This window comes from Coloeus monedula (assembly GCF_965178545.1).
Source record: "Coloeus monedula genome assembly, chromosome: 5".
Taxonomy (NCBI): Eukaryota; Metazoa; Chordata; class Aves; order Passeriformes; family Corvidae; genus Coloeus; species Coloeus monedula.
The window spans coordinates 14,898,277-14,922,101 of NC_138785.1; the positions used below are offsets into that span (position 1 = coordinate 14,898,277).

General features: G+C 37.3%; 1 protein-coding gene across 4 annotated transcripts in view; it reads left to right on the plus strand.

Annotated features, from left to right (window-relative positions):
* The window catches only part of LRBA (LPS responsive beige-like anchor protein), a 372,381-nt gene that overhangs the window by 70,852 nt on the left and 277,704 nt on the right, over positions 1-23,825 (plus strand). For 3 of the 4 annotated variants that reach the window (XM_082282108.1, XM_082282110.1, XM_082282109.1), the window contains exons 23-31: positions 1,965-2,990; positions 3,799-3,974; positions 5,137-5,290; positions 5,702-5,882; positions 7,133-7,260; positions 7,572-7,679; positions 10,100-10,271; positions 10,410-10,848; positions 20,499-20,629. In XM_082282108.1, the coding sequence (XP_082138234.1) occupies positions 1,965-2,990; positions 3,799-3,974; positions 5,137-5,290; positions 5,702-5,882; positions 7,133-7,260; positions 7,572-7,679; positions 10,100-10,271; positions 10,410-10,848; positions 20,499-20,629 (2,515 nt within the window). Of the gene's footprint in view, positions 1-1,964; positions 2,991-3,442; positions 3,533-3,798; positions 3,975-5,136; positions 5,291-5,701; positions 5,883-7,132; positions 7,261-7,571; positions 7,680-10,099; positions 10,272-10,409; positions 10,849-20,498; positions 20,630-23,825 lie in introns of all 4 variants that reach the window. The other variant, XM_082282111.1, reaches the window with a different exon arrangement.

Genomic DNA, 23,825 nt, shown 5'->3' on the forward strand with positions numbered 1-23,825 from the left:
CACTAGAACGATGTGTGAAAATATGGATATTCACACTGTTACATATTGTGCGGCAGTGTGCTTTCTGGGAAGTTTGTAGAAGTTTTGCTGAAATCAACCAATGACATTTTTATTTGTCAAATGTCTCTTTAGTGCTTGCTGGAACAAAGCTTTTTAGTAGTTTTGGAAATGGAGGAAGCAACAGGGAGAGAGGTAAGAGGGAAAGCTAGCTGGAGATGAGTTCAAGGTGTGAAGATTCCTTCTTCAGAAAAGTAATGATTAGACCTAAAGTAGCAGCTTTGCCTAATCATGTTTTGGAAAACAAGTGAAAAGTGGGCATCTTATTAGCATGATCTATTTTGTGTTGCTTTTGACATTCTGATTGTGGTACAATTCAGGAAGGAAGTATTTCTAAAGTAATAATACCCCCCACGTGCTCTTTTTAGCAAAACCCTAGAATCAAAAAATTTATAGATCCATTGTGGCAGATGGATGAACTTTCAATCATTTGTAATCATTCACACTTCTTTTTTTTTTTGTACATAACTGAATGAAAACTAGTACATGAAGACCTTGTTTTTTTTTAAACAAGAGGAGTGAGATATCCCAGTTCTATTTCTAGAGACTAAAGCTTCAATTAAATCAACTTTAATGAATAATATGCTTCAGGTTGTGTTAAAATATTGCATTGCTCCTTCAGAACTTCAATATACTTGATTGATAGGAGAAAATAGTATATTAAAAAGCTGATATTGACATCAGAACCTACCAAAAATATTTTTTATCTACTTCCTTTGCTTATCTCTGATTTGTTAACTATCATGTGTGGTATCTTTTTAATCTGAAAAATTATTTCATTGTCTTCTCTGTGTCATCTTAAGGGAAAATATTCCTACTGACTAATCATCACTTTGAATAGCATGTACATGGAATTTTTAGATGGAATCCAGATGAATGAGCTGAGTATGTAAGAGAATAAGGAAATGTGTGTTTGTATATTTAGTGGAATGCAGTACTCTGCTTTGCCTGTGGAAAATGTTTATGATACAGAAAATGATTTATTTAAAAAACCCCTCAGGTGGGGCTTATGTTGGGAAAATTTTGAGAACTAAGCTTACAGATAAATAAACACTTGTGTTATGGAAGATAAATCTAAATCCTAAATGGAAAGGTATGGATAAAATAAATTGTGTAATAAAAACTTAAGTTGGTCTAGTGGTATTTTGTTTTTTTGTAACACACCTATTTATTTGGGCAAATGCCTTTTATCAGCGTGTATGTAAAGAATTTTTCTATCTGTAACTTTTTTTTATATACCTAGAAACAACAATTAATTTTTTCAACTAAGGAGTAGAGAAGTCTTTTCACTTTAATTAGTTTGTGTAGATGTTCTCAGGCTGAGATGGGGTGAATAGCACTCACCAGAGGAAATGTCTTCTGGAGAACTTTAGGTGTCATTTGGGAATCCACATGATTTTGGCTTTGTTAGGTGCTCCTCTCTGCTCTGATTTTGTGAGATTGTACTTTTTACTGTAAAATTTCCAAGAGTTTATTTATCTTTGTGGATTTTTGAGCATACTCAAAATGATGTGAAAGCTCTGCTACTTGTCACAGCTTCCCCCTTCACAAAAAAATTGAGGTTTTCAAATCTAATCTAATTCTAATCTAATCTAATAATCTGATTCTGTGGATGTTATGCTTAGGATGTCCTTTGGATCAGTCTAGTTGGGGTTTTTTGCCACCGGCTTTACTTTTTAATATTTCTTTTAGCCAGGAATAACAGGCACACATAAGAAAAAACCTGTTCTCAGTTGAAATGATCTCCAGTGTGCAGGTTTTCTTAATGAAAAGGACAGTATCCAATATAAATTTGTGATTTGAACATTGACTTTGGTTTTGTTTTTCTTTTTTTTTTTTTTTTTTTTTTCAGGGAAAACAGGCATTAATATATAATTTCTAATGTCCTTTGAACTCTGTTCTTTTAGGTAACTTTTGAAATGCACAAAGAGAGTCTTTCTCAAATGTACAAGGAATACCAAGGGAAAGGAGGTGAAGGGAGTGGAGTACATTCTTTGACTCCAATTAGAACAATCTCTGGGATTAGCAAAGAAACTGAAACCAAGGGAAAGCAACAATCTTTGGAGTTAAAAGAAGATGCTCCTGCTCCTTCCTGCGTTACTGATGGAGATACAGAGTGCAGAACTGAAAAAAAAGAGACAGAAAACTCATCATATGGTGGCCAACAAACTCATTCAGGGTCTAATCATAAGGAGCAATCAGAGGGGGAGGATAGGGATACTACACAGGATTTAAAAGCAGTGTCTTGTGTGGAGTTTTCTCCAGAACCAGAAACAGTGAAGCCCAGTGTCTCAGAAATCAGTAGTGGAATAGCTGAAGCAATTGAAGATTCTAGCAAAGCTGATGAGCTTGTGGAAGAAACAGTTGCTGTCGCTGCTGCTTCTTTAGCCATGCAAACTCCTGTGGAACGAGAAACTCCCACAAGTCCAGAAAAACTGGAAAAATCAGCCGTAGAGGTGGAAGATGAAGATGACTTTGTTGATTTGAAGGATGAAAGTAGTTTGCCTTTACCTTCAGAAGAGTTTGCAGAAAGGAACAAGGAATGTGGCTCTAATGAAAGCAAAGTGACAAAGCAGGAAGAAACAACAGAGAAGCAACCTGAATCTGTGTGTTTGAAATCTGAGGATACTGAAGGTGTGGATGAGAAGAAACAAGAACTGACTTTGACAGAGACAGTGAGTTCTGCCATTCCAGAAGCAGGAACTCAGTCGGATTCTGCAGGAAAAAAGAAGCTGAAGGAAGGAAACATAGTTTCTAGTGAAACCAGAAGGACTGTGGAAAATGCAAATGCACGTGTGGCAGAGCCTGCTGGAGCCTCTGACAAAAGAATTGCCAAGCTTGATGTTTCTAGTGTTGCATCAGATACAGAAAGACTGGAGCTGAAAGCTAACACATGTCTAGAAGCACCTCTGCCCCCCAGATCCATACCTGAGGTAAATTGTACCTGTCCTTCATCTGTCTAACTTAAAAATAAAAGGAAGTTGTTTTTTTATGAATTTTTTGAGAAAGTGTGCCCAAACATTTGGGGATTTTAATGTGTGTGAATTTTGTGAGTTATCTATAGAATACTTTTAACCCTGGGTTAAAATAGCCATAATTCTTATTAATTTGCGTACTGAGGAGTCTCCACGATTTTTGTATATCCACGTATGAATGCTGATATAAACTGAGTGCGTGGTTAGATGGACACTTAATCTTTTTTGTTTTAAACTATAAAAATTGATAGGTTTGTCACTACATCATGTCACTGTACCTTTTTTGTACAAGTATAAATTAAGACTGGGCTTCTGTTGTGTGCTGCAGTGCTCCACCCCTCTAGTCTTCAGTTTCTAATCCAGCTTTTCATGGTTAAATAGTCACGTCTCTGAGTACTTCCCTTCTGCAGAGATACCTCCTAATGGATGCTCTTCATTCTGCACCATTCTTCCTTAAAGGAGGAAAGCCACTGTCAACAGCAACATATTCTCCCCCTGTGGTAAGGTTGGGTGGCTGCTTGTGAATGCCTAGACTGGCAGGTGTGGTAGTGCAGCTGTAGAGTAGTTTGTAGTTTTGGTATATCCATTAAATAGCATTTGTGTAATAGTTCTAGCTTTATTTGGAACCATGTACTCAGTCTGGACTTGTTGGATATCTGAAATCTCAAGTCTATTAAATGCATTTCAGTGTGTACCATGGGAAGTAATAACCAGGGTGTGGTTTTTGTGTTTTATTTTCTGTTTTGTCTGCAAACTGTGCATTCAGCTCTCAAGGCAGCAGGTTTCCTCGGGACAAGAGCTCGCTGCTCCATCGGATGGGCAGAGGAGAGACACGAGGTCAACTGTGTTCCGTATTCCTGAGTTCAAGTGGTCACTGATGCACCAGCGCCTGCTCACAGACCTGCTCTTCTCCATAGAAACAGATATTCAGATGTGGAGAAGGTACATCCTGGGCTTTATATGGAGTGATCTAGACTGGGTTCATTTATAAGAGGCTCATTGACTTGGAGTTTTGGACATCTGGTGTTTTACTCATTATTCAGTAGCCTTACTTATTTTGTGACTTATACCAAGTTATTCTCAGGTTTTATTTTTAAGGTTCTTTACAGACATAAATGTGCACTGGCTCAGGACCTGTACACAGATTTCGACTGAAATCCTGCTGCGTATAAGTCAATGGCAGTCTTGCTGTTGATTTTTATTCAACCAAGATTTTAGTTCTCCTAATGTGTGTAAGGGCCTGTGTCTTCTATTAGTATCTAAATGTGGATAAGAAAGATAATGTATCCAAAATAGTATTTCTTACTTCTGCATTTACACACACTGAGTTGCTGCTTTGATAGGTTCTGTGAATACAGAGATGTTAATTTGAAAATAAACTTCTAACAGGGATCTGGAATGTAATCATGAAGATCTTTGAAAACAGTGGTAGTTCTGTGATTCAATGTTAAGATTTAATAACTGAAAAGTGGTGTCTATTGGTAGTTTGTAGTAGTGAATGTCTATTTTAAATTGAACCATATAGCTGTAGTGACCTGAAAAAAAGGAATACCAGGATGAAGAAATAGAGTATTTAAGTGATTCAGACAATTTAAACTGAGGTGAATTTTTGTCTGACTATAATTTTTAGAATGTGTTTTAGTTAACCTGTCAGGACATCATCAGATATAGCTCAAATATATTTCTAATTTAGCTTCTATTTTGAAAAGTTTTTTTGTATGAGTTTTTGTGCTTTGTTGATTTTTAATTTCTCTGAGAAATCCTTAGTATTTGCTTTAGTTTTCCAAAGATTTAAGTTCAAATCTAGTGCACAGTTCCAGGAGACTTTATTCCGTTTTCTGATACAGTGACTTTTGCTAGCAAGTAGTCATAGACCAGCAATCATTCTGGTGTTTTTAGCAACCTGTGATCTTGAGCAGTTTATGAACAGAAAGGAAATGTAGTTTTAGGTTTGGATTGAGATACATCAGTTGACCTTTACAGTCATGTTTTGTTTGCTGCCCCACTGCTGTGTCTGGTTTTAGTTTTGTGAAAACATAAGTATGTTAAAATACCTCAAAAATAAAGCTCTACTCTGATTTTTTTTTTTTTTATTTTTGGACAGCCATTCTACAAAAACTGTGATGGACTTTGTGAATAGCAGTGACAATGTGGTGTTTGTGCACAACACGATCCACCTCATCTCTCAAGTGATGGACAACATGATCATGGCCTGTGGTGGTATCTTGCCATTGCTTTCTGCTGCCACATCTGCTACTGTAAGAAATTCCATTTTTATTTGAAAATTCCTCACTTGTGGGAGGATGCCTTTCTTTATGGAGTGTATTGATTATTATAGCTGTCCTTTTGGGAAACAGGAAGTGTGTGTGGGATATTTCCACAGGCATCTCTTTCCTCCCTTTGCTCCCTCTGTGCTTTTCCTGAGGTAAATATGGGTGCTTGCCTTCTTTGCCTGAAGACATAACAAGGAGTTTCCTGGCTTTGTTGCCCCACAGTGGTCTGGAATGGGATTAAATCCCAATACTAATGATTGTTCCTAGAATATAAATAATTATTACTTTTGAATGTGACTGGTAGTGGACTTCCAGCACACATTTTTCTTCATCTAGCTTGTAGGAATATTACCTTTGTGAAGAAGTAAATGTTGCTTTCAATTTTTCTCTGTGTAGCATGAATTGGAGAATATTGAGCCAACTCAAGGACTTTCAGTAGAAGCATCTTTAACATTTCTCCAGAGGTTAATCAACCTTGTGGATGTGTTAATTTTTGCAAGCTCTCTTGGTTTCACTGAAATTGAGTCTGAGAAAAATATGTCATCTGGAGGAATTCTGCGACAATGTCTTCGTCTGGGTAAGCAAATAAGACCACTTAATGAGCATAGGAGCTTGCAGTTACTAAATAGTTAGCAGCTGTTAGCTTTATTTTTTTTCCTGTCCATTGTTTTGTTAAATCAAGATTAAATTTAGTCAGACATTAAGATCTTTTACAGTTTTACTGTATTATGCAGTGCAAATGTATTCTTCTTTAAAAGTTTAAATAAAGTAAGTTTGGTAGCCTGTTTTCATTTTATCCATGAGGATATTTCTTTTGCCAAAGTTCCCCAAATAATCAAGGCTGGGAATACAGCAGCTTTAAGAAAAGTAATCTTGTACTATATTAAAAAAATGAACCTTTGCAATACTTAGAAAAGAGATTTAACACTTGAAGGTCAGTATATGAAGGTATGGTGGAAACTAAAATGTAAATTTCTGAAGGATTCAAATTGGGCAGTAATTGAATCCAATTATTACAGTATGTTTGCTTCAAATTGGATTGAAAGAAAATAGTCAGTTACCTAAAAAAGTAACAAATATTCTGAAAATGAGAACATATGAGATCATAGCAGGCTCCAGGTGGTTAATACTGGAGGAGAGTATTCATGCTTAGTTGCATGCTGTAAGACTTCTGTAATGAAAAGTTTAATTTGCATGAGTGCCAGAGCAGCTCAGAGCATCAACAGTAACTAGCCTTCCTCTCCCTTTCTAGGCAATTAAAACTTTGTGCAGGTAAAACAAGATTTATGGGATGCAAACAGGTATAGAGGTGGGGTAGTTCTTTTTTCCTTTGAAAATAAGTATTAGAAGATGAAACAGGATGCAAATGTGCAGCTAAAAAAAAAAAAAAAAGTTGTGTAACTCAGAGCATTTAGTCCAAGAGTAACAGAATGTTTTGAAGCAAACGTTGCCATTTGTTTCACTAGTGTATCACTTGTCTTCTCCCTTGCAAGTCTGTGAAATTTAGCTGTCTTCACCCCACCCACTCCGTGGTTGTGTGCATGGTAAAATTGCAGGGAGGGATGCTCACTTGATCACCTTGAAGTATCCATTAGGTACAGCATATATGTTCTAATAGTTCAGCATTCGGTATTAGTTATAAATTATTAAAGAATTTTGAGCATTATTTTGCAACTCTCTAAAACTTATGGAGGCAAAATATTTTACTAATGTGTGTAAACTTTTTAGTTTTAAGTGGTAAACAGAATTGTACTGTACGTTTCTGTAAGGGAATATAGAACAATACTATTTCTCAGAATAACTCTTAACCTTTCTTTTCCCCTCAAGTATGTGCAGTAGCAGTAAGAAATTGCTTGGAGTGTCAGCAGCATGCACAGATGAAGCCTATTGGTGACACTGGGAAGAGCCAAAAAGCAGTGCAAGGCTTTATAGGATCAGGAAAGTCTGCAGCAAAGGCAAGTTTAAGACCACATTCAAAAACACAGAAGTCAATAATGATTACTCTGCACAGAGGGATACGTTTTTAGATTTGTCCGTGCACCACTGATATTTTAACAGACCTGAAGTGGTGTGGCACAAACACTGGAAATTAAATCTGTCACAAGAATTGGCCAGATTTTTTCTTCTTTAAAGATGAAATGCATAGCTCATCTTTGTGCTCTAGTTATGACAATATGATGTACAGTGGGCGATTGTACATGCTTAATGATTTCTGGTAGAATGCTTTTAGAACCAGGATCTTAAACAATTGGGATTTTTTTAATAGAGTCCAGTGGACATTGTGACGGGTGGCATTTCTCCAATACGGGACCATGACAGACTTCTGCAGGATATGGATATTAATCGCCTCCGAGCAGTTGTGTTCAGAGATATAGTAAGTAAATAATGTGCTTTTCTTTGGAGCTACATTTCTGCTTGTATCTGTTTGCTGAACGCTTCCTCTGTTTAACACAGTTTGGCTAAATTGGGTGTACAAAAAGGGAATACTGCTCACAGTAATTAGGAACTCGTAATACTCTACAGCTGTTGTAATGTTTGGGAAGAGAAAGAGGGAGAGGTGAAACCCAACTGTCTCCTGATCTGGCTCTTTGTGTTGCTAAGAGTTGATTCTCTGGAATTCTGCCTACTGTATATTAAGTATGTTGTGTTTAGTACAGATATGTAGATAGACAAGCTGTTTATGTATACTATGTATCATAAACATGTTTGTACTTTTTGAAAAATTCATGTTGTTCTAGCTAATTAGAAATTAGAGGTCATCTCTAATTCCTTGACTTCCTCTCAGAGGAACCAATTTGTGTGCGTGTGCTGTAAGTATGCATATGTTTTTTAGTCTTGAATTGACTAAAAATATCTTTGCCCTGTGTCAGCAACTTTATAGCTGATATTGAGGAAATTGAGATTGATTGCTTGGAAAAAACACCTCTGTAAGCAAATACAGCAGCTATAATGGCTGTGAGTCATTGGTGGCCACAAGCCTGGACACCACAACTTAGTTTACAATAATTGGACTTTTTAGCAAGTATAATGATTTATACAGTGACTTTTTTTTCTGTCCAGAAAAGTGAAGAATTTTGAGTTTTCTCTTTACAGTAATTAGATTGAAGCAAGCTTACTCCAACCCCTACTTCAGTATCAGTGTGCAAGAGAGTAACAAGAAGTGACTCTTCCATGCTGGTGGCAATTAAAGTAATCCTAATGATTCCTTCAAGCACATTTTGTGAACCTTTTTCTTCAAAAAAAACCCCCACCAAAACAACACCCACCCACAACTTCTGCTTTTCTTGTGTATCCAATCCATCAGGCTCTCTGTTTCACAATAAATATAAAATGATGCAACAGCTCTGCTTTTTGGTTAAGCTGTTGAGCTGTGGGGAAAAAGTAGACTTAGAAAGGTCTGGTTTGGAATAGTTTTTGTCTGAGCTGTTTGCTCTTGCATCTAAGTGTTTTATTTGCATACAGTTTCTTACATTATGTTCAGCACTTAGAACCAGGAGTGGCATAATTTGAATTTGAGTTCTATAGCAGGAACTCTGATGGAATCCACTTACCCACCAGTAGCAGTACTTATAGTGGTCCCTGGGCTTTATTTCAAGCAGTTCAACAAACACAGAAAAAATAAGGTGGTGCTGATTGATTGGATCACCACTTTATTAAGTACAGTCAGAAACTGTCCTGCGAAAATTCATCTAGCAAGAAAATTCTTTACAATCCTTACCATTGTAGGCAGCTTTCCTCAATCTCACCCTGTCATTGTTCTATGAAAGTTAAGGTTTTGGGTCAAGCCAAGGGGAAGATAGGTTGTTTTTTCAGTGCAGTGGATAGGATCTGCCTATGTTATCTGTTCTTAATAGACATAAACGTCTCGCAGTATAGCTTTTTAAAGAGCTCTTCAAGGAATAAGGAGCTTTGATAGGTGCTACAATTGTGATAGAATGAGCTTTATAATGTAACTTAGTTTCTTGAACTGCTCAGAGGAAAAAATTGAATGTTACCTGAGCCCTGATGTAAATGAGGGGTAAAAAAAGTCCAAACATTCATTTTTTTACTGATTAGTCAGTGAGGATCCAAATGCTCTGTTCTCCTGGGATCCCAAAGTGTATGAAGCTTTTCTTCCTTTGGTAGCCAAAAGGGACAGGCTTAGGCTAAATCGTAATGTCCAGTTTTGCCTCCGTTTCACTAGGAGCCACTGAGTGCTCTGGGGAGGAACGTGGCATAGTTCATATTAAGATTTGTTTTTAAGGTTTTCTTAAAATCTCTTCATAAAGTTACAGCTGTAATGCAAATGCATATTGTCAGTTCTTGTTTAGAGTATACGTAGTAGATTACATCCATCTGGACTATCTGATAATGAAATAAAACCTTAACACTGCTTCTGGAATTCGTTCCACTTTCTTCATTAATATGACACAGTATTGTGGAGAATGCTCGCCTGGTTGTAAATGCTGTTAATATCTTGGCATTTTTGAGGAAATATAACAGAAGAAACACCGTTAAATAAAGGGGGCCTAGACCTTACACGAATTTGAAACATGTAGTCAAAACACACAACCTTAGCCGAAGTTAGCATATTTATAAATGAAAAATGAAAGGATTAGTGCCACTTGAATACAAGTGCTGTATTCCTTACCTGTGTAGGTGAGACAAACTGTGACTAGAGAATATTGTTCTTCCATTGCTGATACATCAGCTTCCTCTTGGTCTGTTTATGGTAGCGCTGGGCATACTTCAAAGGAAAATAAACATGCTGCTGAAATTGTAATGGAAAAATCTGTGTGTGTCTCTTTTTTACAGGAGGATAGTAAACAGGCTCAGTTTTTGGCTTTGGCTGTTGTATATTTTATTTCTGTGCTCATGGTTTCGAAATACAGAGATATACTGGAACCCCCGAATGAAAGACGACCACCAAACCAAAGCCAGTCACTCAAGGAATCAGAAAATGAAAGTAATGAGACTCCTGCTGCAGGTGAACTGTTAATTATTTGGCCAAATTAAATAATGTGGCTTAAAATGCTGTAGAAGTCTTCTTCAGGACAAATGGAGTGAATGCATCTCTGTTGATAATGACCTTAAAATGTGTTTTCTGTTCTTTTGGTGTGAACAGTTATGGAAAACCCATCTGCTGCTTTTGGTGCTTCAGCCTCCACTGAAGATTCAGAAGGTACAGCATCTCTGCAAAGAAGGGATTCTGGTCTTGGGGAGGAAGCAGCTCCAGCACAAACCAACCGTTCAGGAAGTGCTGCTGAAGCAGGACCTCTGAGTGTCAGTGCAGGCCCAGATGCAGTCAGTGAAGTCCTGTGCACACTCTCGTTAGAAGTCAATAAGTCTCAGGAGGGCGGAAGTGAGACAGGAACTGAAGAGAGTAAATCTGTGGCTTCTGTGCCAGCTGCAAAAAATGTCAATGTGAAGGACATCTTGAGAAGCTTGGTGAGCACACCAGCTGACGGGACTGCCGTGGATGCTGCTCTTCTGCCACCAACCTTCCTCGGAGTTCTTGGCAACGGAGCTGCTGAGCAGCCTGTGCAGTTCCATTCCTTTGACAGGTAATGTAACATGTGACATACTTACAAATTTAATTTTACTTCAGGTATTTGTAAAGAACAGGAAAACCCACACTTCAGTTCACAAGAACTACTGAGTGTAGCACTGGCAGATGAGGACTACTGTGCATATTTAGTTGGCTTTAAAGAGCTCAAGAAATAAAACAGACATTAAATAACTTAAAATAATGATATGTAGATTAGCAGGTGTATTCATCACAAAGTTGTATCTACTCTCTGTTATTGTGGGCCTGCAAAAGAATACTTACTGGTTTACTAATAGTTACAAATGGATCAAAACCAATGGAGTAATTATCTGAGTGTCCTTCTACCTAGAGAATTCCCATATTCATTTAGGAAATTAGATCTGTGTTCTGCCTTCTTCTGCCGAAGGCCTACTTTAAAAATTTTTTGTGACTTGTTCAGTAGAAGTATGCCTTTAAGCTGTTAGATTTACTTTGTTTGTTTCATTGTAATAAATTTCTACATTTCTGAATAATCAAATGCTGCAGTGAATTCAAAAAGGAGATTTCCTGCTTTGTTGCTTTTTTTTCATTTTGGAATAAAGTCACTCTTTCCTGATAATAATTTTGGTGTCCCTCATATCACAGTCTCATTAGCTCCTTATACTTTCCCAAGCATAGTAAACAAAACTGTCTTTTATTGGACTTAGTGCCTTTTACCTCTTCAGGATTCCCAACAACTGCAAAGAAAACAAAAGAAAAGAATCCTGAAACCCTTGCATTCTTGCCTCTAGGAAAGCCTTGGTTGTTTCCAGAAATCCTGCAGTCAGTCTGGTGCAAGGGGATCCGTTGTTACCATATCAGTATCTGGTCCTCTGCTTATTCCCAAACTTCCTCTGGCTCTGATGTCTTTGCAGTCTGTGGCTGCCTTGTTCAAAATACCAGCTGAGCCAGGAAGGGAGTGCAGTGGTGCCAGGGGTGTGGGTGCAGCTGTCACAGCCTGTCTGCTCCACTCACACTGCCCTATCACTGGTGAGGGAAGAGACAGTGGTGGTGTCTGGCCAGATGAGACACAGATGGGGTGTGCCAGCATTTGGCCCCTTGCTCTTGTCTCAAAGGAAATACTGTGTTCTCCTTGTGATGCTAAACAGGACTTGTTCTGGGAGCATGAGGAGGATGGAGACAGAGGGGCAAATTGGTAGAAGGGGGACACTGAGTTAGAACTTGCCACGCCTCTCTCCCCACTGCTGCCCAAGTGCTTTTGGCACTTCCTCTTTGAGGCCTCTCATTGCTCTTTGCTGCAAGCGAGCAGTTGATGTCAAATAACATGATGTTTTAGTCTGAGTGGTGCTTTTTTATCAAAAAATTCTCAGTATTCATTGCTGCATGGTTTCAGCCACACAAATAGCATTTGTCTGGCAGTCTGGTACAGAAGTGGCTACTGCATTTATGAATTATTTTTTAGCTGTTGTTGACTCTAAAGGTTTGTGGAGCTTGTGCTGATTTGAATTGGTGTACAGAAGGTTAACTACACAGGAAGTAATTGGGCACTTGCAGCAGTGATGGCTGACATAGGTAGATGCCACCTACAAAACTTTCTTATCAGAGGAAGCTGTACAATCTAATTTGATAACGTGTACACTAATGAAATACTGAGCATTGATAGCAGCCCTTCAGTCACTTGCTGTTCTGTGTTCTTTTTCCCATATAGCTACAAAGTCACTCAAATAATAACCAAAGAACCCCCTTTTAAGCTGTGGTGTGTTTTATAAAGTGAGTTACTTAAAAGTTGAATTACTTGCTGTTCTGCCCTTTTACTTTTCCACTGCCCGATGGACACTATTCTTTTTCCACCTCCAAAGTGCCAGTCATTTGTAACAACTCTTAACATTCTTTCACTTAACCTTGGGGCCTAATTATTGCATTGCTGCTGAAAGCAAAGTGGTCTTATGAAGGAATATATACAGGGGAATGAAAAGGGATTGGAAGCAGTAGACAACACTGGGCTTCTGAATGGAAGAGCAGAGTTTTGTAGGGTTTATGTACCTGTCTGGACTGCTCCACAGTGATAACTTGTGGGCATTACTTTCCAAAGGTTTTGTGTTCAGTAGGTGGGGCTAAATATATGAGGAAAAGATTATGAAGTAGTATAAAATATTTTGTCCTTCAGCAGTTTCAAGTGACCTCAGTGTGTCAGTGGCTCTCTGTTTCTAGGTGGATTGATTTTTCATCTCCTTGCTTTTGTGGGTATGTCTGGTAGACAAAAGTGTACTTAATGATGTGAAAGTCTTACCTCTAATCAATTATGATCTGGTAGTGGCACACACAATCTTGCATCTATGGTAAATATGTTGATATATGATAAAGTGTGTTGCTGACTAGCTAAAGTTAAAAAGAGAAAAGAACGGTGTGTGAAACATCTAAAGTTATGTAGACAGGCAGGTTTCATGGCCCCTTGCAGGTGACTGTATCTTTATGTAGTGAGACTGCTTAAAATACAAGTTTATGCTCTGAAATGACACCTAGTGACAACAGTAGGAAGGAATTGCGCCAGGGATAAAAAACCCCATGCTTTTTATAAGAAACTGGATTGGAGTTGGAAATACTAGCTCTTATCTCTGGGGTAGGCAAAAATACTAAGTTACATTGTGAAATTTTTTGGGGGAAAACAGACTTTGGGATGCTCTCTTCTGTGTCTGGTTTACATTTAATATATTGTTTGATGGCCAACACAAATTCTGTGAGGGTTTTTTTTTGTTTGTTTTTTTTTACTTTTTAAAGACACTTTGTTAAAAGTTGCTCCCATGTAGCAGTTTACGAGTGGGGTATCTCTGGGAATTTCAAAGCATCTCTCTGATCCTGCATTTATCTCAGGAATGCTGTGTCAGAAATCAAAACTCTCCTCATATCTTAAGGATTATCAACTTCCCAGCCATAGCTGGAGAGTATACAGTAACAGCTATGTGAGTGAAACCTTACTGAAAGGCTGCCAGGTTGCAAGCCTTTGCAAACAGCTAGGTGTATGTGTTCATTCCCATGCCAAAAATCCACCCCTTATCTTATGGGAAGATACAATCTTGTGATTAGTGGGTGCCAGGGGTTTATCATGATAAAGTTCAAGACTTGCATTGGCTTTTTCCCAAGATCCACAGGGACATGAATTAACGTTCCAATTTCAGTGTGTCCTAAACCAGCAGTTTTCTTATTTAGTAGTAATCGTGTAGGAAAAGAGGAGGGGACTAATGCAAGCAAATTCAAATAAAATGGAAATAAAAATAACCAAAGCTTGGGATAAAAAGTGAGATGACATTTCTCTTCAGTTAGTCTAATAAAACCCATAACCTATCACTTGCCATTTTTACTGTGCACTTTAAAATAAAACCCTGGTCTCTCCTGGCTTTTGCTGCTCTTTGTGGAAACATTCAATAACCATGTCATTATGGGAAGCTGATGCTGAGGGTTCAGAGGAATATAGGCTCTTAAATCATGATCTTGTACTATAGAGCTTAAATTTGCAGCTGTGCTGTAACTTTCAGAACAGATATGTTAATAAGCTTGTTTATCTTTTTAGAACATCGTCTGTTAGCTGCTTAATTTGGCTCAGCCTGAGTTTACTCATTTGTCAGTCAGTGGTGTGCATATGCCTTTGTAGTGGTTGGTTGTGGTAATTTCAGTTAAATTTAATCCAAGTCCCTTTTTATATGGAATGGATACATCTTAGACTTTATTGATTTGGACCTCAAATGCAAAAAGAACAAACTATTTGTCGACAAGATTAAATCTTCCAGGTGTAGGTAGAGACAGAATATGAGAATGGGGAATCTTTAGGTAAAGGCACATGTGCTCTGATGGAAAGCTCAGCTCTTTCAGCACACCAACAATTTGCATTCTGCAGCGGCCAAAGAGGCAAACCATTTGAAGTCTTCTCCCTGCCAAGCTGATTTTAAAGTTCTCTTGCAAAATTGATTGTATTCTTTCTATCATATCTTCTCTTCCTTTCCCTGCACCCTCTGATCTCTCATGGTTTTGAGAGTCTCTTATTCTTCCTTTCTCCTTGGGTATTTCAAGGGAGGCATAAGAGAATGGGTATTATCCACAGACAGCAGAGCCCATAGAAGGAGACTGACATGGCAGGCTGCTTTCCTGGCTTACAAAATAGAGGTAAAAATAAGTCTCTGATCCTCTTTATTGGTCTTTTGCTCCTTGCACAGGAGCCTTGCAGTGGCCATCGTTTTGGTAGCCTGGAACAAGGCTATTTTATTTTGATTTTGAATTAAAACCATTATCCCATAGGGGTACAGACAAACTGCCACCTGCATTGCTTTTTGGTGCTAAAAAAGAGAATGCTAAGAATTAAATCAATAAATTCTCATACGTCAAGAGGAATCAGAACTCATGTAAGTATTTTTAAATTACAATGAGGTCATCAGTTTGGGCTGCCTCATGTTGTATTAGGGATTTTTGACTTGCACCCAAGGAAAATTTGTAACCTGAAATATATTTATAATGAAATGGGGACTTGCCAACTTCATGAAAAAGAAATTCTTGGGAAAACACTAAAATTTTAGGAGATGCTGATATTTTCTATCTTTTATGGAAACAGAAGAATCAGTGAACTGAAACCAGGGAAGGGTTCAATAAGTAAATCCTTATGGAATTTGGCAGAATAGATCATTATTGCATAAGCCTTTGTCTGTGATGGAAGTCAGTTTTCAGCTCAGTGGTCTGTGCTCATTCAGCAGTGAATAATTGTCTGCAACACGAAGACTTCTTACACTTCAGCATAATTGGGACTGATAACACACTGACCTTCTGGCTAAGTTGTATTTATGGTGGCTGGTTCTCACTATGCCTGGCCTATGTTTATCAGTTCCCCTACTGTAAATTCTTATTTTAAACCTTAAGTACTTGATTTTGAATGAAAGTAGGCAAACATCTAATACAGTTATGTAAATGAGGCAGCTAAAGTATCATTCTTACCGTGGTGTTTGAGGTCTCCTTGAAAGAGACCTTAAGCATGTATTTTGTGCAGTTTTAAAATTTTATTTATCGTGTCGCTGAAACTTAATATAATGGATGTTTTAATATACAAACGTAACCCAAAAGTAGAATTTAATTGTTGGGGTAATGTTACTGTTAAGAAGTAAATGATGTTTTTTGCATTTCTGCCCCTGTGTGAGGTTGCTTAATATACGTATTCTGATAAAATTAATGCATGGTTATGGCTTTTTAAAAAATATATTATTTTTGTAGATCTGAGGAAGTATAGTATAAAGCAGCTTGTTGATGAATATCTTATTAATGTGTAGCAATATTTAACTTTTTCAGAAAACACCTATCACTTTAGCTACAGAAAAAGGATTGTCTTATCTGTGTACTCTTTAAAAGCAAGTGCCCTATTTTTTAAGGGAAGTTGAAAGCACGTTAATTTTTAAGACAATTCTGACAAATTTACTTGATTTAATGATATGCTGAACACCTCATGTTTTCTACGTAGTTTGTTTGCTACCATATTTAAACTCAATTTTCCACTCTCTCGCATTCTTTATGCCAGTTGCATTCATTTTTCTTATATTAGCATTTAAATAATCTGAAAAAATAACACAAAGGAACATTGGTAGCTAATGGAAAAATATTTCTTTTGAACAAAGTTGCAATTCCACCTAAGTATTCAAAGAAAATACCATTTTTACTACCCAAGGAAGGAAAAATGTAGGAATTTCAGAATGTAAATAAAGAAACATGACCGATGTTTATGCTTCAAAAATCTTAGTTTGCCTTTCCAGTATGTGGTAAATATGAATAATCTGTATGTGATTGCTGAGCTGTACTTTCATACCTTTGAAGAAGTCCTGGAAGTGGAAACTGCTAAAACAAATCCTGCAGCTGTAACATTGGTTGTTTGCCCTGTTGAAAGGGAAAACATCCATGACAATAAATATGACATAACCAATACAACATGAATGCACATCTAGGGAGTCAGTATGTCAGGATACTTGGATTGTTTTGGTTTGTGGTTCTTGAACTGCTTTAAGGATTTTTTTGCATCAGAAGGCAATGGCAACTGACCAGAAGACCAGGAACATTCACAATTTGGGGTTTTCTTGCATCATGTTTTTGAACAATACCCAGCACTTTTTTTGGCTGTGTGCATCAGATTGACACAGCTCTTGGAAGGGACCTTCTTTCCTCACCAGAAATACTGTTTATTTTATTTTGGCTCAAAAATAGGATTAATATCAGTTGATTTTTGCAGATCACTATCTAAAATAAATTCTGTTCAGAAGTAGTCTGAGCTTTACCATGAGATGTTCAAAGCTTCTCTTTTCTTTCAAGGCTCCGAGGTCCAACAGGACCTTTTAATTGGTGAATTTGAAAAGTAGGTTTCTTGAAGTCTTATTTAGCTAAAAGCTAGAACTTCTTTTTCAGTGGGATAAAGATCATATATCTCAGAGAAGTCTGTGAGAGTTGGTGTCTCTTGTTTGAAGTGTGTGGTGACTCTGGAATATGCAGGCACTTCCCTGTGTCCTGTTTATAAGGCAGCCTGTTCTCCTGTATTTCAAAGTCTGAAACCTGTGGTTATTCATTTTTATTCCTTGATTCAAAGCAAAAGGAATGATGTTGGGTAATTAACAAAAAAAAGCAGTAGCTCTACTTTGCAGCTGTGAATAGAATAAGTGCCACATTCCTGGTGCTGGTAATCAGAGTATCTTCCTTGTAGTGAGTGCCACTGCTAGATTATACTAGATTATCTAGTTTGCTATTATGCTAGGTTTTCACTGCTCAAAATTATATTGGAAGTGTTAGAATATAGTTCCTTTTTTATATACTTCATGGAAGGTTAGAGTAGCAGCTGCACGTGTATTCTCAAACTTGTACAGATTTGAAGGTGAAGAGGTAGACAGAAGATCTGAAAAGGCAGAAGGGGCTATTCTGGGCATTTATTGCTGTCTGTTGCAGCCCAGGGGGAAAAACCCAAAAAAGTCTTAATTCCTTTGCTTGAATGCACCTCTTCTTGGGTAGCGGATAACTTGCTGTAACTACTCCCTCAGTGCAGCTCCACTTGAGCACGCTGAAGGTCAGTAGGAGTTTACAGGAAGGAATGATAATATACAGTGTTGTGCCAGAAGGCTGTTGTAGCTGGGGTTTCTTTTGTCTGCCCTCATTGCTGGCTGAAGATGAGCAGGGTTAAGGTAGCAGCTCTGTCTGCACACAGCCATCCTCGCTCCAGGCCAGGCATCCTTGCTCCCGTGCAGTTCCAGAGCCATCACTTGCCCTGTAAGGAGCTGCTTTTAGTAGTGCTAAAACTTACTGCTCTTCTAAAACTCCTTCTTGCTCCTTCCAGCATGTCATCTGAAATAAGTACTTTCTAATATTAACATCAGTCAAAATTCTGCCATGTTATTTTTTAAGGTGTGGTTCTGGCAGGTTCTTTATGACTTAAAGTACCACCTATTTTGTAGTTCCTGGGGCTCTTAGTAGAGTCAGAGAGTAAAATCAGAACATCCATAGGCATTCAGAGGACGCAGCCATTCTGATTTGATGTTTTGAGAGAATTCTGATTGACTATTAGCCCTGGAAACAGAAAGCTTTTCTAAAGGATTTGGTTTTACCCTCAAAGTAATTTGATGTTTTCCAATTTAAAATTAATTACATGAATTATATGTTTTTGAACAGATACACAGCCTGTGTGTGCACAGCTTCCATCTACACGTGCACTAAAATTTGTCATTAATCATTCTCCCATATCCAATATATTATATCCAATATAATTGTGTCTGTATTAGCAGCAAATGGTTGATTATTTCTCTGACTCAGTGGGTGTACAAAGAAATTTTTCCAGATCATGCACCGAGGTCTTACAGAGTCCACCTGAATAGACACATATTTATAATGAGAAGTTATAAATTTTTGGGTTTAATATTATTGGTTAGTATTTCTTGAATTGGGTATCTATACAGTAAAAGGAAGTAAAATCTCTAAAGGAATACACCTGGGCTTTAGTGCTGACCTCTGAAAGTTGGAGAAATGTCCCAAAGTTTACTGTATGTGGGTGCATTTGTACTCAGTAAACTTGTACTCATTTCCCAACCCCTGCCCGGCTTTTGAAAGTGTGTTACTTTCAAATAGAAGGAACAATTTCCAGGCAGTGAAAGTCACAAAATCTTGAGTGAGAGATCTCCTTCTTACACCTGGGTGGTGCAAAATTAATTGGTAATGTGACAATAATTTAGAAAACGCTCTAAATATATGACTTATTTCTTAGTCCATTGTTCATGTTTCAGGGAAACAGACATGAACATATGAGCAAAATTCATGGTTTAGGCACAATATCTTGACTTGGGGCTCAGGTGTTGTTGCTTCTATTTTTTTAGTGACTAGTTAACATTAGCAGTCACCCTTATAATGATATGACATGTACTGCCTCCAAGTATGGTGCCTGCCTACTCTGGCCATTAAGGAGGGCTGATTTAATCAGTAACGTGGTCTAGCTTCTGTGACATCCTTTGACATCCTATGGCTGAAGAAGAGAGTCAAATACAATCCTCCTTTCCCCATTCCAAGAAGGTCTGTTTTAGAAATATTTGACAGAACTTCTTTGGGTGTTCTCACACCTGAATTTAGGTCAAGTTTCTGAGTTACTTTATTTAGAAAATTAATATTTTAAAGCTATTAAGGGAATACTTTCAGTGTGCAGTTATATTACTGTCAACAAAAGATGTGATTAAATAAATTGAACGTTGGAAGATTTTCGGCTTATGGTTAACACCAGGTAATTAAAAGTAAGCGCTGCAGTGGGAGTACATTATATATCAGCCGTACTCTTTACCTCATTAGCTGGGGTTTTGCATGTTTATGGAGCTAACTTGCAATTAAAAATGCCTTTAACGTATGCTTAACAAGGCCTTTTAGGTATTTGGAATGAAGTACTACAATTTAATTGAAATTGGTATAGCATAAATACATGTCTTTGTAACACGTCAGATAAATTTCCATGCCTAACTTGTCACTTTGCATCTTTTCCTCTGATGTAGTCTTTAATGCTGACTATAAGGCCTGACATTTAACTTGTATAAAAGATGGAGGTTCTCTCTTAGCTCCAAGGAATGTTTTGATTTGTTGTGTAAATAAAACTTGATTGACAAGATATACTTAAATTCATTTCTTAGCCGTATTTTTAAGATGTGTGAACATTTGTATGCACATGCAGACGTGTTAGGATGTTTTTAGCTATAGTATATCTTTCTTCAGTCTTCTGGTCTGCATTAGAATACCTGTAGTAGAAGACTGTCAAGGCAGCCTTCAGTGTTGATAATTCACCTTGAAGTTTTCATTTTGAATACTGCAACATTTTTGTAAATAGTTGCCTGAAGTTTAAAGCCAAATCTTGGGCAAACTAAGGTGCAAAGAAAAGCCTAGTTGCTGAACCCTTACCCTGGTGATCTTCTAACTTTGTGCTTTTAGTCAGGGGTTTTGTGGAAGTGGATGAGATATTAAAGTGTACCATCAGTAGGGGTGAAATGTCCTTTAGGTTAAGGTGGCCTACAAAAGATGATGAAAAAGAAAAGAAGGGAAGCAAAGGAACTTCTGCAGGCCATGGAAGTGTAGGTGCTAGATGTATAAACAAGGATCACAGCAGTGTGAGCCTTCACGTACAGTATGATGTACTAACTTTTTGTCTTCACCTAGGAGTGTTGTTGTACCAACGAAGAAATCAAACATTTCCTCTACAGCTGCTATTGGTGTTCCTACAAACGCTGTCAGTGTGGTTTCTTCTTTAGATTCAGCCCAAGAACCAGATTTGTCAGGAGAATCTCCTGGTAAGTAAGGGTTAAATTAAACAACTTAAATACCAACACTTTCTCTGTTGCTTCTACTTCCATCACCATTCCCTCAGAATACAAATAAAATAAAGAAAAAAAATTTAAAAAGTAATACTGTATTAGAAAAAACCCCCCCAATTTTGCGACAGATTCAACTGTCTGAGCAATATTTGTCTTAATTTCAAGATTTCTCACTGTTTTTATAGAGCAATCATCATGCTATATTAACTTGTATTTAGTATAATATGGTGTATTCTAAAGACTATTTTTTATTACAGATTAATAATGTAAAGTGTAAGCTTATTTATAAATTCTGGGGTGTTTGGCCAAGGATATATGTGTTAGTGCTAAGTAGAACTGGAAATTGTGTTTCCAATAGCTTTAGCCTGAGGTCAAATTCAGTGTTGATGCTCAACTAATTGCTTTGGACAGTTTTTTCAGTGGGGACAAAATTGAGTAGGTTGTTTATAAGCAAGTGTTCCTTTGAACCCTTGGTCTCTCCGGTTGTTCTGTGTGAGATAAATGATGTTTAACCTTAAATGCTGTGTCAAAGGCATGCTTTTCTACTTAGCCATGTTTGAATCACAAGGCTGTGTAGGATCTTTGTGCCCATGAAGTTTGACTTCAAGACTTAGAAGTGATTTGGATCTTAATCAAGGAAATCTCAAGCTATGCCTGATTATTGGTGTTTTTTTCCAATGTTTGAGTGTTTGAGTTTCTTGCTTCCTGGTTTTGTGAACTTACATCCAAACTGCAAGGACTGGGGAAAAAAATGTGGTCTGTTACCATGTCCTTTTGTACTCGTGTGTTTGGAAGGTATTTGTTCCCATCTTCAACTGCCCATTCCATTTCTTGGGAAAATCAGAAAGGGTTTGTTCCAGTCATTCTAAAGGAAAAGAAATATTGAAATATATGATATTGATACATATTGAAATATAGTGTGGTCTTCCTCTGTGTGAAAGGGAGAATCCATTTTGCTACCAAAACTGCAGGAGGTAGCATTATATTAGTGTAGGAATAATATTTGAAATAGGGGAATTAGCTGTATTTTGAAATGTCACAATTCTTTGGGGGAGGTTGGCTCTGAGCAGCTGATTTGTTTTAAAAATAATAAAACCTCACCTACATAGAAATTATTTAAAATAATTGCTAATTTGTTAACTTCTAACTGATTTACCCAGCTTAGTTGTGGGCTTAATTATAACAACTTCTGAAGTAAGTATTCACTTGCTTTTAATAAAAACAAAACAGATGAACACTGATTTTCAGATTTAGTCAATCTTTTAGGAACGTATGGAAGAAAAAAATTAGTGCTCCTGAGCCTGTAGAATGTATGAGCAATCCAGACAATAAACAATACTAATGTAGTTTGTAACTGTGTGACTTCCATCCTGTCTGGAAGTTTTGGCAAAAATTGGACATGTAATCTGGACTGATATGCATAAAAAGAAACTAATCAGGATTAAAAATAGACATGTTTAGACTGGCAGTATAATTAATTAAAAGAAAAAGTAAAGGGATAAATGAAATCATGCTTTAAACAGATTAAAACATGAGACTGTTTCTTTTTTCCCCTTTAAAATAATGGCATGGAAACAAAAATTTTGCAGAGTTGGAGTGGGTTACACCTAATGTTGCTCATGTAAATTGCACACATTTAAGTTTAAAATCAAATTCTCTATAAGGCCTTAATTTGTTTTTTATTAGAGGATGGAAGTAGCATTAAGCAAGCTTCCTATTAAACAAGAATGTAATTCATATAATTTTCCTCTGAGTTCAGATCACATATTCTTTCACTAGTTTTTATTTTCATGAGGCAGAGAATCAATACATTGTTCTCATTTTTCCAGCTAACACTTGTTATAAATCTGTTTACTTTTGTAATTAAGAAAGAAATTAAATCTTTTTTATAAAAGCTGCTGAGATTGGGGGCTTATGTAGTGAATATAAATTTGGGGCTATTTCATGTTTGATATGAGGGCTGTTAAACATTATTGCTACATTTAAAAACAAATCTCATCTGTTTTTTTTTTAAGTGAGTATTATATACATTTGTTTGATACATTTTAAAAACTGATAACATATATCACATATAATTATATATAGAGCTATAACTTATTTTAATATATATAATATATAGCATATAAGATACATGAACACATAATGCTTTATGGTGAAGATTTGAGCAGATTTACTCCAAAACAGGGATGAAAGTGGTATGCAGACATTGAAATAGGATTAAATAGCAGGTGATAGTGTTCTAACAGTAATGTGTTACATAAACACTGAATTTGGGAGTGTTACATAGTATGTGATCATCCTCCACCTGTAGATGTGATGTCAGAACTGCTTTGTCAAGGTAGGATTGGTGTGGAAATACTAGTCTGTATGGTTCCAGATGCCTCCATTGCCATTTGTGTGTGCTCAGAATTCATCAGGCTCTTTCCCAATAATTTTTCCTGAAGTTTGCATCTTGCATGTAGCTCAAGGGTTGTGAGCGTCTCAGATATTTGAGGCTTAAGATGCTCCCAGGCTCATATCATGTGGATTGTGACATATCCTGGCCTACCAAATACAAAATATTGTCAGGTTGGAAAGAGCCATCCAAGCTCACTCTGTTCCTCTGATACTTTGAAAGAGGGTGAAAACATCTTTTGGCTTCAGACACTCCAGCCTTTTTGCAGAAGTTTCTTCACCTTTACTCATACAATCTGCAGAGTATTTCACAGCACAAAAAGCCTTTCCTGAACACAAATGTGCTCCTTGTTGTCTGAACTTTCCCATCCGTATGTTGCTGATGGCTGGTATTTGGGTTGTTGGTTTGCTGGGATCTTGGAAATGAATGGAGAAGATAAACCTGGTGGCCCATCTTGAGCTAATCATTCAATGCCTACTACAGAAGGTGGTATTGAACAAAAGAGCCTATTTGCTAGTAGTAATGTAAGAAGGAGGAATTCTCTGGAGTTGTTTCTTCCTTGGGTTGCCTCACAGGCAGAATGTGAGATGTGACGCAGAGATTTTACACATGCTGTGTTCAGGAAGGGCTACTGCTAAGACAAGACTAATATTTGGACAGGCAGGACTTGGCTGAGCTGCCTGAGCTATTGTGAACATGCCAGCGGGACGCCTGTATTTTTGTTTGTCAGTTAGTTTTCCTTTTAAGTGTTTCCATTACAGTCGCAATGTTCTGAAG